The 14,472-nt window shown below is 44.5% G+C and overlaps 1 protein-coding gene across 1 annotated transcript in view; it reads left to right on the top strand.

Moving 5' to 3' along the window:
- Nucleotides 1–14,472, top strand: part of TRAPPC12 (trafficking protein particle complex subunit 12) — a 111,963-nt gene that overhangs the window by 79,575 nt on the left and 17,916 nt on the right. The window contains exon 9 of the mRNA XM_075923543.1: nt 9,688–9,786. Coding sequence (XP_075779658.1) covers nt 9,688–9,786 — 99 coding nt within the window. The remainder of the gene's footprint in view (nt 1–9,687; nt 9,787–14,472) is intronic.

The raw sequence follows: 14,472 nt of genomic DNA, 5'->3' as shown, positions 1-14,472 counted from the left end.
CTGGTAGGATAATACATATAATTGAAATATTAGCATAGAAGGGTACAGCTTACTCAGGGAGGGGGGAGGGGGGGAGTTTCCTTATATATAATAAAATGTTTACACTTGGACTGAGGTGGAGATGGACATAAGGGTAATGAGGCTTTTTCTAAACAACTCACAAAATTATCCAAAGTGCAGGATTTGGTGGTGATGCAGGACTTCAACCATCCAGACATCTGTTGGGAGGCTAACACAGCGGGGCACAGAATATCCAATAAATTCTTGGACTGCATTGGAGACAGTTTTTTATTTCAGAAGGTTGACTTTCTTATCAGTAAACTAGGCAAATACAATTAAGATGGGGCTACTGTAAGGTGAGTGCATAACTGGCTAGATAACCATTCTCAGAGAGCAGTTATTAACGGTTCACAGTCATGCTGAAAGGGCATAACAAGTGGGGTTCTGCAGAGGTCTGTTTTGGGACCAGTTCTGTTGAATATCTTCATCAACGATTTAGATGACAGTATAGATAGTACATGTATTAAGGTTGCAGATGATAACAAGCTGGGAGGGTTTACAACTGCTTTGGAGGATAGGGTCATAATTCAAAATGATCTGGACAAATGAAAGAAGTGGTTGTTACCCCAAAAATATTCTCACTGGAGACCACCCAGGGTTACTCTAGTATGGGTTTATTTTCACTAGGTAAAACTAAAGACAAGAAAGCAGCCACCCAAGGTTTAAACTAAAGGAGATAGAACGCTCGCTCGCTCTCGCACGCACGCAAGCAAGCACACACCCCTCCATTCATTCACTCATTCACACCCATTCATTCCTGACCTCAGGCAATCACACACTTACACAGACATATGGGTTGCAGATGAAGCCACGACATGTGGATCCTGGAGGGTTTGTCTGCTCATCATGGCTGGGGAAGCTGGTCAGGAGGAGAGACACTGGAGAGGAGCTTCTCAGGAGCAGGGGAAGGAAAAAGAGAGAGTCTCACATGTGCTACTTCTCCTTTTATAGTGTCTGAATGGCTCCTGCGACTCATTCACCTCGTCATCAGGGAGCATGCCCAGACCTCCCTTTATCCAGCAGGGAGCATGCCCAGACTTCCCTTTATCCAGCAGGGAGCATGCCCATACTGTGATGACTCATTGAAATGTGCTCCATTGTTCCAAGCCTTCTTCAAACACACTTTCACACTCTTTCTCCATTCACCTAGGGGAGAATGCATCTTAGGGAAAGTTACAAGCAAGGTGGCTGAGAGTTACAAAGATTACAAAGTTGCAGCTTACAGTAAGTTTATGAGAGTTACACAGATTACAAAGATTGACAAGGATCACAAGTTGCATTTTAAACCTTAGACCGTACAGTTTGGTGTAGCTTTAGAAAATCCATGTATATAAATTAAGTAATCTCAGGCGGAGGCTTTTTTATGCAACAGTGGTCTGAGATAAACATGGTGACATTTAATGAGGACAAATGCAAAGTACTCCACTTAGGAAGGAACAATCAGTTTCACACAGAATGGGAAGTGACTGACTAGGAAGGAGTACTGCTATAAGGAATCTAGGGGTTATAGTAGACCACAACCTAAACGTGAGTCAATAGTGTGACACTGTTGCAAAAAAAGCAAACATGATCCTGGGATGCATTAACAGGAGTGTTGTGAGCAAAATACAAGAAGTAATTCTTCTACTTTACTCTGCGCATATTAGGCCTCAATTGGAGTTAAGGATATTAAGGACTAGTCAAGTGTCTGATAAGCATCTGTCGTCTAGTCAATTACCCCCACCCCCTTTGCTCCCTCTATAATATAATATAGAGGCAGCAAAGTGTGGGGGAGAGGGGTACTTCAAATCGGCAGTGCTTCACAGCTGAGCCGGGGATCAACTGTGCAACGCTGCCACTTTGAAACCCCAATGCAGCATTTCAAAGGGGCAGCTGCTGCCCTTGAAAATGCTAAAGCACTGTGGAGCTCAGGGTCAGCTGGGGACTCCCCAGTTAACCCCGGGTTCTGACTGACATTTCCCCAGTGTCTGGGGTGGCGTTTCAAAGCGGCAGCACTGCACAGCTGATCCCCGGCTCAGCTGTGTGGCGCTGCCTCTTTAAAACGCCAAAGCACCATGGAGCTTGGGGTCGGCTGGGGCCTCCCAACTGATCCTAGGCTCCCCACGGCATTTCAGCAGAGCCCAGGGTCAACTGGGGACTCCCCAGCTGACTCCAGGTTCCACGCGGTATTTCCCCAGAAATGTCTGGGATCAGCTGTGTGGTGGCTGCTCCTTTGAAACGCTGCCTGCATGTTTCAAAGGGGAAGCCTTAGAACCCGGGTTCCCCAGCTGACCCCAGGCTCCACATAGTATGCAGCGCAGCATGGAGCCCGGGGCCATCAGGGGACTCTGAGTCCCTGCTGACCCCAGGCTCCATGACTTTGAAATGCACAAGAGGCCCCACTGAGGACTCTTGTACATTTCAAAGCAGGCACCCATGTGCAGCCCGGGTGTCAGTGGGACTTCCCGCTGGCCCCAAGCTGTACGCAGAGTTCCGCATTCCTCCTTTGAAATGTACAAAGGAGCCCCAGCATTTCAAAGGAGGAATGCGGAAGTGCCTATTGACTAGTCGAGTAGTCAGTGGAAATTCCACCGACTACTCGACTAGTCAATTAACCACAATTTAACATCCTTAATTGGAATATTGTGTCCAGTTCTAGGTACCACATTTCAAAGAAGATGTGGAGAAATTGGAGAAGGTCCAGAAAAGAGCAAGAAAAATAATTAGAGTTCCCTTCCCCCTTCCCTGCACAGAGCAGCAGGGGTGAGTCAGATCAAGCCCCAGAAATTTACCATGGCTGTAGGATATTCTGCACTGTAGGGTAGGGGGCTGTGCCTTGGGAGGCTTCAGGTACAAGGTGGCATTTCAGATGCATGATGGTTGGGCAGACAGATGGAGCAATTCCCTGTACAGTGACCCCATCCATTCACCTGGTCCCCCCCACCAAGCCCATTCTGTGTCAGGAGACCCCTGCATACCAAGACTCACTGCCCTTCACAGCACCCTATACCTCCACTGAGGCTCCACCCACATCAGGATCATCTTGACCCCCCATTCTCACCAAATCCCACTCTCCCCACCAACTACTGAGCCCTGACCATCTTCACCTTGCCCCTTCACTTGCAGAGTCCCATTCCTCTGCACTCAAACCCCTGCATACTGATTCCTCCCTTTCTCCCGAACCCAGACTCCCCGCCATGCTACTCACACCCAGATTGTGCCACAGAACCCTGAGGTGAGGAAAATACTCTTGAGGGAATTCTGCATTGAAAAATTACAAAAACTGCAAATAAAAATGCAGAATTTTAAAATATTAAGCACAGAACATTTCAATTTTTGGCACAATATGTTTCAATGTTTTGGCACAGAATTCCCTCAAGAATAAAGTACAGATACATTTAACTACAGAAAACATATTTTACTTTTCATCTTCATGCAAGTTTTCTGCTTATCTTCATTGGGACTATTGAGATGAGTAAATCTGTTTAGGTCAAAATGGTGCTTAATTCAAAAGTTGTTAAAATTTAACAGTGTTTCCTAGTCTCATTAATGTATCATGAGTAATGAAAATTTGTCCCCTTCTGCAGGCATTCGCATGCTGATGTAAACATTTTCAACCTTGATGTGATTGTTTTTAGGAAGCAGTGTCTGTGAGAGAGAACCTCCCTACTTACCTTTTATAATTTAGTGGAAGGTTCATGAAACTTTTAATCTCCAAGAGCTTGAGTTCTAGTCTTAACACCTCCAGTGACTGCTGTTATTGTTCCTGAGTCCTTCTTAACTTTTATTATATGCCAAGATTTCATACCATTCAGGAGGATAAGTGTCCTTCACCATTTTCACAAATACCTGGAAGCTTACACTAGTCTACTTCAGGCAGAGAATGAAACACAGGTCTCTAATATAACAGTTAAGTTTATCCAATTCGGAAAATTGTTTTCCAGAAGGAAATTGTGAAATCAGGTGCTTGTGTAACTAATATTAATGCAATGTGGCTTTGTATCGTAGTGTAGTAGTTTTCAAACTCCGAGTCATGACCCAGTCCTGGGTTACAGAATGTTAGGCACTGGGTCACCTTTCTGTAGGGTGAGCAGGTGAGCAGAGGAAGTGCTAAGGTAGGCTTCCTGCGTGTCCTAGCACTGCAGATGTCACTGCACCCAGAAGCAGCCAGCTACAGGTCTGGCTCCTAGGCAACAGCACTGGCTGTACACTCCCATTGACTGGTGCTTGTAAGCAAGAGCACAGCACAGAGCTGCTTGAGCACCTCCACCTAGGAACTGGACCTGCTGCTGGCTGCTTCCAGGGCGCAGCACAGTCTGTGGTGCCAAGACAGGCAGGATGCCTACCAGAGATAAACCTGCACCCACGCACCAACCCCCTATCCCAGCCTGGAGCTCCTCCCCCAGCCCAGAGCCACTCCGCAAACAGCCTCAACCCCATTCTAGAGCCTGCATCCCCAGATGTAACCCACACACCCTGCACCCTACTCTCCTGCCTCAGTCCAGAGCCCGCTCTCTCACACTGAATCCCTCTGCCCCACCCTCTCTCTAGCCTGGAACCTCCTTCTCCACCTCAAACCTCTCATCCCTGGCCCTACTCTGGAGCCTGCACTCTAGTCAAAAGATATAATTATGTGTGGTTGTGAGAATTAACAATTTTCTTTAAATGGGTCATAAGAAAAAAAGTTTGAAAGCCACTGCCATGATGTTATGGGTAAACAGGGCCATCCCTAGGGCAGCATGGAGTCCAAGCAACACCCCTCCTGCAGACCCTGTCCCATCTTTGATCTCCCCCACTCCACTCCTTCTCCCAGTCCCCACCCCTGCTACTCTTCCTGCTACCCCTTACACAAAGACCCTTCCCTCGAGAGATGCAAGATGGAGGATTACCAGGGAGGCCTGATGCAGGGCCAGCAGTAAGGGGCAGGTCACCTGCACTCACCACAGCAGCAAAATCTGGAGCAATCTGGCAGCCTGCCCTGCTCCAAGCTGCCACCCACCTCCCTGCCCACTGCACGTAGCTTCATTGCAGTGGCAGGAAGTGGAGCACCATAGGACTGGGGTACTCTGCTTCCTTCTGCTTTGAAACATAGTATAGCAGGCTGGGAGATGGATAGCAAGACAGAGTGGAGCAGGCTGCTGGTTCATTCCAGCTGCCTTAGTGAGTGCGGGGGGCCTGATCTCTGCTGCCTCCCAAAGCCAGGCCCCCCGGGTAACCCTCTGGGTCCCACCAGAGGATGGTTGAGGAAGCCACCACTGGGCTTCTCTAAGCATGGGGTCTGAGGCAGCTGCCTTGAACCATCCTAAGGACGGGATGGTTTTGTGGATAAACCAACCGCATTAATGTTTTCATTACGGCATCCATACGAAGAGATGTCGTTCTTTAGCTGAAGTGGTAGAGGCTCACCCTTTTCCCCCCAGAGCACAATGTCTAGCAAGGTGTGACAGGTTTTGTCCGGGCGCGAATCCGGAGCCTCTCCAGCGAGCAGGACCCCGGCCTAGCAAGCCCCCAGTCTCAGCTGTACGGACCCTAAGACTGGGCGCGAGCAGTCGTCCAGACCCGACCCTAGGGCGGAAGGTGCTCAGCGAGCCCCCGATTCTCAGCTGCTAGTCCCGGGAGCTTCAGTTTACCTTCGCTGACTCTGTCTGCTTGTTGTTCGTGTCTCCTTTCTTTTCCTTTACTTCTCCCACCTGGCTTGCCAGAGGCCTTTCCAGGGCAGCCTGAGGGCTAGGGGGACCCGGGCCCGCCCGCTCCACCGGGGCCCTAAGGGTTCGGGTGAACACCCTCACCCAGCTGACGGGGTCCCACCCCGTAACGCGTCAGCCCACGGCCTCCAAAATGGCCTTGCCCCGGGCTGCTTCCTAGCCACCCTCCCGTTTGCTGCCTCCTCCTCCGGTGCGCCATCCCTTACCTCCTCCTGGGTGTTCCGCCGGTGTTCTCCTGGTCACTCCCCTGGTGAGGGGGTTGTCCGTTGCCACCGCACAGGGAGGAACCGCCTTGACCGCTTCCCCCTCCTCTGGCTCCCTTGGAGGCTGCTTTTGAGCCTCCCGCCAGAGGCTGCGTCCTCGGACCTGCCCCCACGCCCGGCATCCTGCCGGCGGGGCGTTCAGGTGGAGGCCCCGCCCCCGTGGCTCAGGCAGGCGGCGCATTCGCCCGGCCCCCCTGCGTCAGCCCCCACCACCCAGTCCCCATGCCCCGGGGGCTCGCGGGGCTGCCCTTCCGGGCTGGCTGCCCCCGGTGCAGCCCTCCTCGCGGCGATTGCCAGAGCAGGCGCTGTCCGCCTGTCAGCGTGAGTGCGGGCTGCTGCCGGCCCGTCACACAAGGACATTGTTTCATTAGGTTATTTTGTCTCCAACTGTTTCACCACAGTCTGCTTCCAGAGCCAGGAATGAAAACCAGTTACCCTGATATCCACCCTTCCATTTTTGTAACCCACTGACTACATGTATGTGGTATCTCCCTGTAGGGCTAGTCCGTATACAGATAACAGCTTGCTTTCCTCCTACCACTTAGTTTTTTAGCTGAAATGGAGAACTTTGCTTTGGATTATGGTTTCAAACCATGCTGATACTCATGTGGAGGAGAAAAACTACATATATGTATAAAAGTTAGGGTAAGGACCACAAAGATTATTGGAATTATTTTATATTATAAAACACTGTATTTAAAAGTGAATTAGTATAACATCCCATTTTTATTACCTGTAATTGGTTACATATACAGGTTAAACATCTCTATTCAGGCACCCAGGGGATCTGATCCGTGCCAAACCAGAGAATTTGTCTAGTCACAGAAGGTCAATATTGTAGTGAGTGGGTCTCTTTATTTTTATTTCACAAAGGCAAATAAATGGAACAGCACTTGTAATGCTTAATAATGTATTACTGCGGGTATACCCAATATACGTATAATCCTCTCTTTCTTCCCTGGGTTACTTGGGAGCAGGCAATGCTCACTTGGGTGCCTAATGTTTTTAATTAATATCCTTAATATTAAAGGAGATCCTGAATATCCCAGTGGTGATGTTGGATAGTTGGGGATCCCCTATTTATCCCTTTCCTATAGTCCCTTGCTTCTAAGGGAATATACAGTGGCCACTTGGCTGGCCCCTCCACATACTTAATGGTGTGCCTTGAGAACCTCCAGGAATAAATTTATTCTAGTAATAATCTGGATTTAACTCCAAAACAACAAATATAAATAATATACATCTGACTGATTAAATTAGAATTAACACACCTTTATGTAACCACTTAAAGAAACAGAGTTTAACAGACTAAAATTGAATAAAATCAGTTAACAAAGTACACTGAAATAAATGAAACTGGTCTAAGTGGCATTTACACTGCCACCATTTATCCCACCCGAGAGTGTGCACTTGCTTGCATGGGCACACTTGAAGATTTGCAGCTGGAGTGGAGACTGCACTGTGCAGGTTCTGTATGTGTCAGTCCAAGCAGGCAACAACTGCAAAATCCCTCTAACACTGGAGCAGCAAATGCCAGCAGCTCTGGTTCACTGACCAGATCACTCTGCCTCTCTACGGATCCAATGTTTGTCTTCTGTCCTCAGGCCAAGGCAGCACTTCCTCAAACAGCCACAGTTACTTACAGTTACTCCTGTGCGGGCCCTTCATAGCCAGAGTCTCTCCCCTTCAGGGGCAATCACCAACAGCCTCTGAAGCAGCCTGCTAAATCAGAGTCCCAGCAGGCTCTCAGCAGCAGACTCTAGCTTCCAGCAGCAGCTCCTAGACTGGAAAAAAGCTCCATACCAGCAGTCTGGCTCCTCTCTGCAAATTGGAGCACACCAGCTCTCTCTCTGCACTACCTGGAAGAGATTAACAGTTTCCCTCCTTTTTTTCAAAGACATCATGGGAGTTGTTGTTTCTAGGGCTGGATTACAGCATCAAGGATACTCCGTAAAAATCAGAGGCTTCTATAGTAAAGGGAGCCTACAGTAGCCTACATAATTGTATTATATTGGCACGAGGAAATAAGTAGATAAAGCATAAAAACCATGCTTATGTGTAGCAGTATTACCAGCAGTTCCACATTGCTTGCTGGTCTCTAAGAAGACATTTAGGATAAATTAGAGCTAAATAACAGTACAGGACACAGAGAGCCAGGACTGGTGGCTGTAACAAACTTTACAGGACCACGAGAAACGTGGCCATACTCACATTAAGTGGACAACCGACTAACTAAAATCATGCCAGACCACGGATGTTGCTGAGAGTTTTGAACTAGAGAGGTTCAACCTTTAATTGTCCCTGTAGACATACTAGGATGTTTTGTGTCTTTACTGAAGAGTTAACCCAAGTTTTCTACCCTCAAGTTATTCCTCTCAAGTTAGCCTAACTCAAGGTGGAGCATCCACACTACAAAATAACACTCAAGCAGTTGTGTCTACTCCTATGTGGCACAGACTTCTGGGTACTCATCCTATGAGTCTTAGCACTGCAATAGATTGGGTTGCTTTATTTTTATCCCGTTGATCTGTGGGAAAGCTTTTTTGCTGTAGCTGGATATTGGAGATGGGAGAAGAATTGTGAGAAGATAGTGGAGGTCTAGCAGCACTTGAATAGAGTTAGCCTGCATCCACACGTGTGCCCTTAAATTTTAAAATATTTTTTAAGTTATTTAAATATTTTACCCCGCCTTTCTATTTAAAATATTCTATTTAAAATATGCCCCCTTTTGAGCCAGCCACTTGAGGTAAGGGGTTTTATGTCTGTATGGGGGACAGGTTATAAATCAGGTTAACTTCAGAGTGCAAAAAAAAGCCTTTAGTGTGTGTTTCAGACTAACAACAGCTTGTGGGAAATTTTGCCTATGTTCAGAGTAGAGAACCCTGTGGGCAACTCCCAAAAGATCAGAACTTGCTTTAATAAATTTATTCTTTCAGAAAGTTAGCCTTGTTCTCAAGTGTAACATTAATACTTAAAGAAGCATCTCAAGGCATCACTAAAAAGCTATAAAGCGTTTTACCAGTCAGAATTATACCTAGCTCAACAGGGACTAAAAGCTGTTCCTACCTAATACAAGTTTGGCGGTCCCTATAAGGTGAGATGGTGAGTCCTAGTTCTAGCTCCTGCATCACAAGGCATGCTTTTCACTAGATTGTAAGTTCTTCATCATAGATATTGTCTCTTAATATGTTTTGTTTATAAAGTGCCTAGTACAGTGGGATCTTGAGCTCAGTTGAGTTCTCTAGCCAGAATTCAAGTAGGAGAGACCTAAATGACTTGACTCTATAAATTTGTGAAACTTCTGAACAGTGTAAATATTACTCAGACATTGATGAAAGGGGGCAGTTCAAAAGAAGGAAAACCAAATAAAACCACCTGACTTTTTTGGGATCAGTCTGAGTTTTGTTTTTGCAAAATTGTATTATTACAAGCGGTGATGTGTGTCATACCCAGGCAGGGCTTAGTAATTGTAAATGTATCCTTAAGAAAAGGTAGCATTCAATGCATGTTGTCTCCCATGAGTTACGGAGAAGAGAAGAAGGCAGAATAAATGACTGTGGCATTTTTTCTGAGTAAGTTAGTGTAGCATCTTTAACTGAGTAAGTTAAAAATACCGTACCAAAAACAATGATTGAATGCTAAGCTCAAAAATCTAGCCATGTATTTTTTTCCCCCTTTAGGACTATGTGCTTGCTGTAGATGCATATCACACAGTCATCAAATATTACCCAGAACAGGAACCTCAGCTGTTGAGTGGAATTGGAAGGATTTTTCTTCAGGTATGTATGTTATTCTGAATATGCTAAGTAATATTGACAGTAATGCAATGAACAATTGCAGTATTTAAATCTTTATTGTTATTCTCATTAGGCACATATATATCAACCTAAATGTAGGAGAGGCTTTAAAAAAATGAGATAAATAAGAGTGTTACCATGAAATATTTAAATAGATTACAAAATACAAAGTATTTCCAGTGGTGAATTGCACTTAATTGCATTAATTGGTGATGGCATGGAAATTATATCTGGTTATATCAGTTCAAAGTATGAGATCCTGGACACATTAGTGTCTATAGCAAAACTCCCACAGACTTTATTTAATGGGCCAAAATTTCACCCCAAATTTAATTTCCCTCCTTCCGCATCTGTTGTTGATCAAATGGCTCTCTAAGCAACTCAATCCAAAAATTACTTGAGAATTTCCTCACTTTGCTTTTCCATAGGATTACTTCCATTGTGGAGAGAAACGCCAGCAGTGTTTCATGTGCATTTGACTGTGTAAATGACACCTATTAAATACTGTTGGAATAAGACATTGATTTTCAAAAAATGATCTTTTATTACCATGCTACATAATAGTCTGATGAAATTTTAAGTCCTAATATTTAGTATCCAGCAAACTCCCATTCTTTATGGATTTAACATTCTCTAATGTTAAACACTTCAGACTTTCTCTTTTAGTGCTTAAATGACACAGTTATTTACAAACTTTCTTCTTATCCTAGATAGCTGAAGTTATAAAATTAAACTATTCTATTTTAGATTAAAGATAATTATATTATTATTGTTAATTTGAAACCATGTAAATTGTCATTCAAACAAATCTAGCTATGGAATTTTCAAATTTTCTAGCAAGAATTTTATTTCAACATAGTTGGTCAATAGAAATGTGATCATCAAAACACTAGTTTGAAGATGTTTTTTGAATTAAAATTGATCTGAACATTAAAGTGAAATTTCTATTAAATTAAGAGATTTAAAATACATTCATTATAGCTTAAATAGGCAATGTCTATTTATGTGTTAATGAAAGCTATAAACTAACTTAAAGTACAGGTATCCACATAGCTGATAATTCTGGGTCACAATAGAAAAATCAACTAGCCAGCCTGGTTGCTTTACTTGTTTACACTGTCATGTGACAAAGCAGAGATCACTTCCCCATCCCTGGAATCTTTCTCTCAGATACATCAATTACTGCATTTACAAGATCAGCCTCAAGAGAGTGGGCACAAATTGCCCCATATCTCTGAAGAGCAATCTGTCCACCCAATTTAGAGAGAGGTGTTAGCAGGCTCTGAAGGGAGCAGACTCTGTTGTCATCCTCCTTGATGTTGATTGTGACATATAATAATTGGATATATTTGAGTTAGTGGTTTTACTGCCAGATCTGGACCTTTCCTTATAGAGTTGCAGAAAAGAAAATAAAGAACAAGGAGCCTCTTGGCCTCCTTACCTAACCCCAGACAATAGGTACTGAAAACACCACTTCTAAATGCAAAATGTTCTTTGACCTGGTGCATCAGCAAAAGTGTTTTTATTGCTTTGCAATACTACCTGTTTTTATGTGGATAGGTCCTATGATGGTGTTGCTTTTATAGATATGTGGTCAGAGTTGGCAGTGGGGTTTGCAGAAGCAACAAACCTCGTTGTCAACTCTGTCTACATATCTAACCACATAACGCAGAACATTCAACTGCACATCCAACTCATGCAACTGCACATCCTCTAATGTGATTGTGATGGGCTGGTCTAGGCCCCACGACCCGTACAGAAGGCTAGCGGCCTTGCCACACCCCATCACAGCAGGAGGAGTAGAGAAGTGGTCCTCCAGACACTATAGAGTAGCTGTCCCTGCGGCAGCCAATCAGGACCCAGCAGAGAGGTATAAAAGAAGCTGCAGCGCTGGGGCTTGGGAGTTCCCTTCAGGAGCTCAACCCAGCCAGGTCTATACCCTGACTGGGAGATCAGCACTACGGCTAGCTCCCAGTGTGAGCTGAGCCTAGATCTGGGTAAGACCCAGACCCAGTGGCCCAAGACCAACCACAGGCAGAGACTTAACTAGCACCGTGGGCAGGGCTAGTCAGGCCCTGGTTCCAGGACTTTGAGGGCAAGGACCCTGCACAGCATCACGTGGCCACAGTAGAGCGCTCACCAGCTGGTGGGCCTGTTACAGTGATATATGCCATCAAGTGCAAGCAATGCCCCTTTACCATGTATACTGGACAAACCAAACAGTCTCTATGACAAAGGATTAATGGACACAAATTAAACATCAGGAATGGTAACGCACACAAAATTCTAGGGAATATTTTAACCTTCCTGGACATTCAGTAATGGATTTAAAAGTAGCCATCCTTCTAGAAAGAAATTTTATTACTCAGTTACAAGGGAGACTGCTGAAGTGGAATACATTTACAAACTCAATACTATCAACTTGGGCTCCAATAAAATATTAATTGGTTAACTCACTACAAAGGCAATTTCCCCTGCCTTTGATATTCGTATTTAGACATCAAAACCTATGAATGGGACACATCCAGCCTGACTTAGTGTCATTAATACTGTTCCTACAATTGACAAGTATCTGGTTTTGCTGTTTTATATACTCTAGATTCTGTAATTTCTACTCCAACTCATCTGATGAAGTGGGTTTTACCCACGAAAGCTTTTGATATGTGTTAGTCTCTAAGGTGCCACAGGACTGCTTTGTGTATTCATAGAGCACCTAGTACTGTGGAGTCCTGATTTGCAATAAGGTCTTCAGTAGCTACCATCATATAAATACTGAATGAGGGGTGTCAGGGCTGTTCCCCATTCTGGCACTCGGACTGCAGAAGGTGAGGGCCCGCAAGAGAGCTTAAAAGCCTTGCCTTTACAGGCACTGGTTACCAAAAACTTACCTCCACAATCACAATACACTGATTGGGCGGGGGGATCGCTGTCACCATCAAGTGATTTTTATCCTTAAAAACCCAGGGGTGAACACTTGAACCCACCCCCTGGGGTACCTCAAGCTCTTTTGCCCTAAAAGAGCTTGAAAAAATAAAAGAGAAAAACAGGCTGCAGTCTCTAGTAAGCTGACCTCTCAGTCTGAGGCAGACAGACCGACCTCCTGTACCTTCTAGGACACAAGAATCAAATCATCACCTTAAAAAAGTGATTTTTATTACAAAACAAAAGATAAACTTGATAAAGCATGCTTGATTGCTAGTTGTTACAGAGCAACTAAGAAAAACAAGTTTAAAACACAGAGGAAAATCTCTGGGAACAATGTTAGATGGTAAATGGGGAGGGGAGGCATAGATTCACACAGAGCAGTTCAAACCAAATAATAAAATAAAGAAAAATATCCTGATCGTGACTAGAGTCACTTTTTTCCCCTTTACTTCCAATCTTCTCTTTGTTCAGTCTACTTCCTTGCCCCCAATTCCTTGGAGACATGGTAGGCCTGTTTTGGTTTAAATCATTCTGTGTCTTTTAACTCCTGGTTTAACTCGCCCACACAATGAAAGCAGGCAGATTCCTTATACAATTCAAATTCCAGCACTCTATTTCAATTGGTTCTCCTGGCCCCTGGCCACACCCTTGCTAGCTACCTGAGTTTAACCCCTTAGTCCCTGGGTGCTGATCAGCACTCCTCCTATTCAGTAGAAGGGAAGAGATTTTAAAAAGCAGAAAAGGCTATAGTTTATCCCAGAGATGCTTTAAAAGGTAATGTGAATAAAGCTGTTGGCAACCACTTGAGATACATCAGAGACAAATTCAAACTGATAGGTTAGGGGGGAAATTGATGATTGTTTGGTCTTCAGTATTTCATTATATGCTCCTCAAGTACCCTGAAACTGCTTGCTAGCTGGCCCTTATCTGCTATTTGAATAACTCCATCAACGGACTTAAAAAATGAAATTACTATTTAATTTACAAACCAGTGCTCCAATGTTATTCTGTGACAACTTTAATTACTGTCTCTGCAATAGATTGCAGCAAAGGGTACTTAAAATACCCCCTAAAAAGTTTCTGAAAAATAATCCTGTTTTCAGATTAACAAAAACTACAGTCATTACAAATTACATTGGAGGAGCATTAACAGTGGGTTTGATTATTTGAGGATAACAAGGATTTTCATGTTTATTTGGAAGCATTAATAATCATAATTAGGGCTGTAACGTGATTAAAAATATTAATCATGATTAATCACATGATTTAATCATGCTGTTAAACAATAATGAATACCATTTATTTAAATATTCTTGATGTTTTCTATATTTTAAAATACATTGATTTTAATTACAACACAGAATTCAAAGTGTACAGTGCTCACTTCATATTAATTTTGTTTACAAATATTTGCACAGTAAAAAACAAAAATAAATAGTAATTTTCAATTCGTCTAATACAGGTTGAACTTCTAAAATCTGGGACTCTCTGGTCCAGACCATGAATATTGTTGGACCAGAGAGCCCTGGCTGGCCAGATTCAGAAGCGCAACCTGGGCTGGGCTGGTGGTGGGGACCCCAGCCTCAGCGGGGCCAGCGCGGTAGAGAACGCAGCCCCAGCCAGGGCAGCAGGTAGCGGGGCCAGCAGCCAGGAGTGCATCCCTAGTCAGGGTTGGCATTGTGACAAGCACAGCCTCAGGGGGCTGGTGCATTGCAGGAGCACAGTCCCAGCCAAGGTTGGAGT

The sequence above is a fragment of the Pelodiscus sinensis genome, chromosome 3, assembly GCF_049634645.1.
Source record: "Pelodiscus sinensis isolate JC-2024 chromosome 3, ASM4963464v1, whole genome shotgun sequence".
Lineage (NCBI taxonomy): Eukaryota > Metazoa > Chordata > Testudines > Trionychidae > Pelodiscus > Pelodiscus sinensis.
Note: the sequence above shows the minus strand (reverse complement) of the source record. Positions and strands in the feature narration are given on the sequence as shown.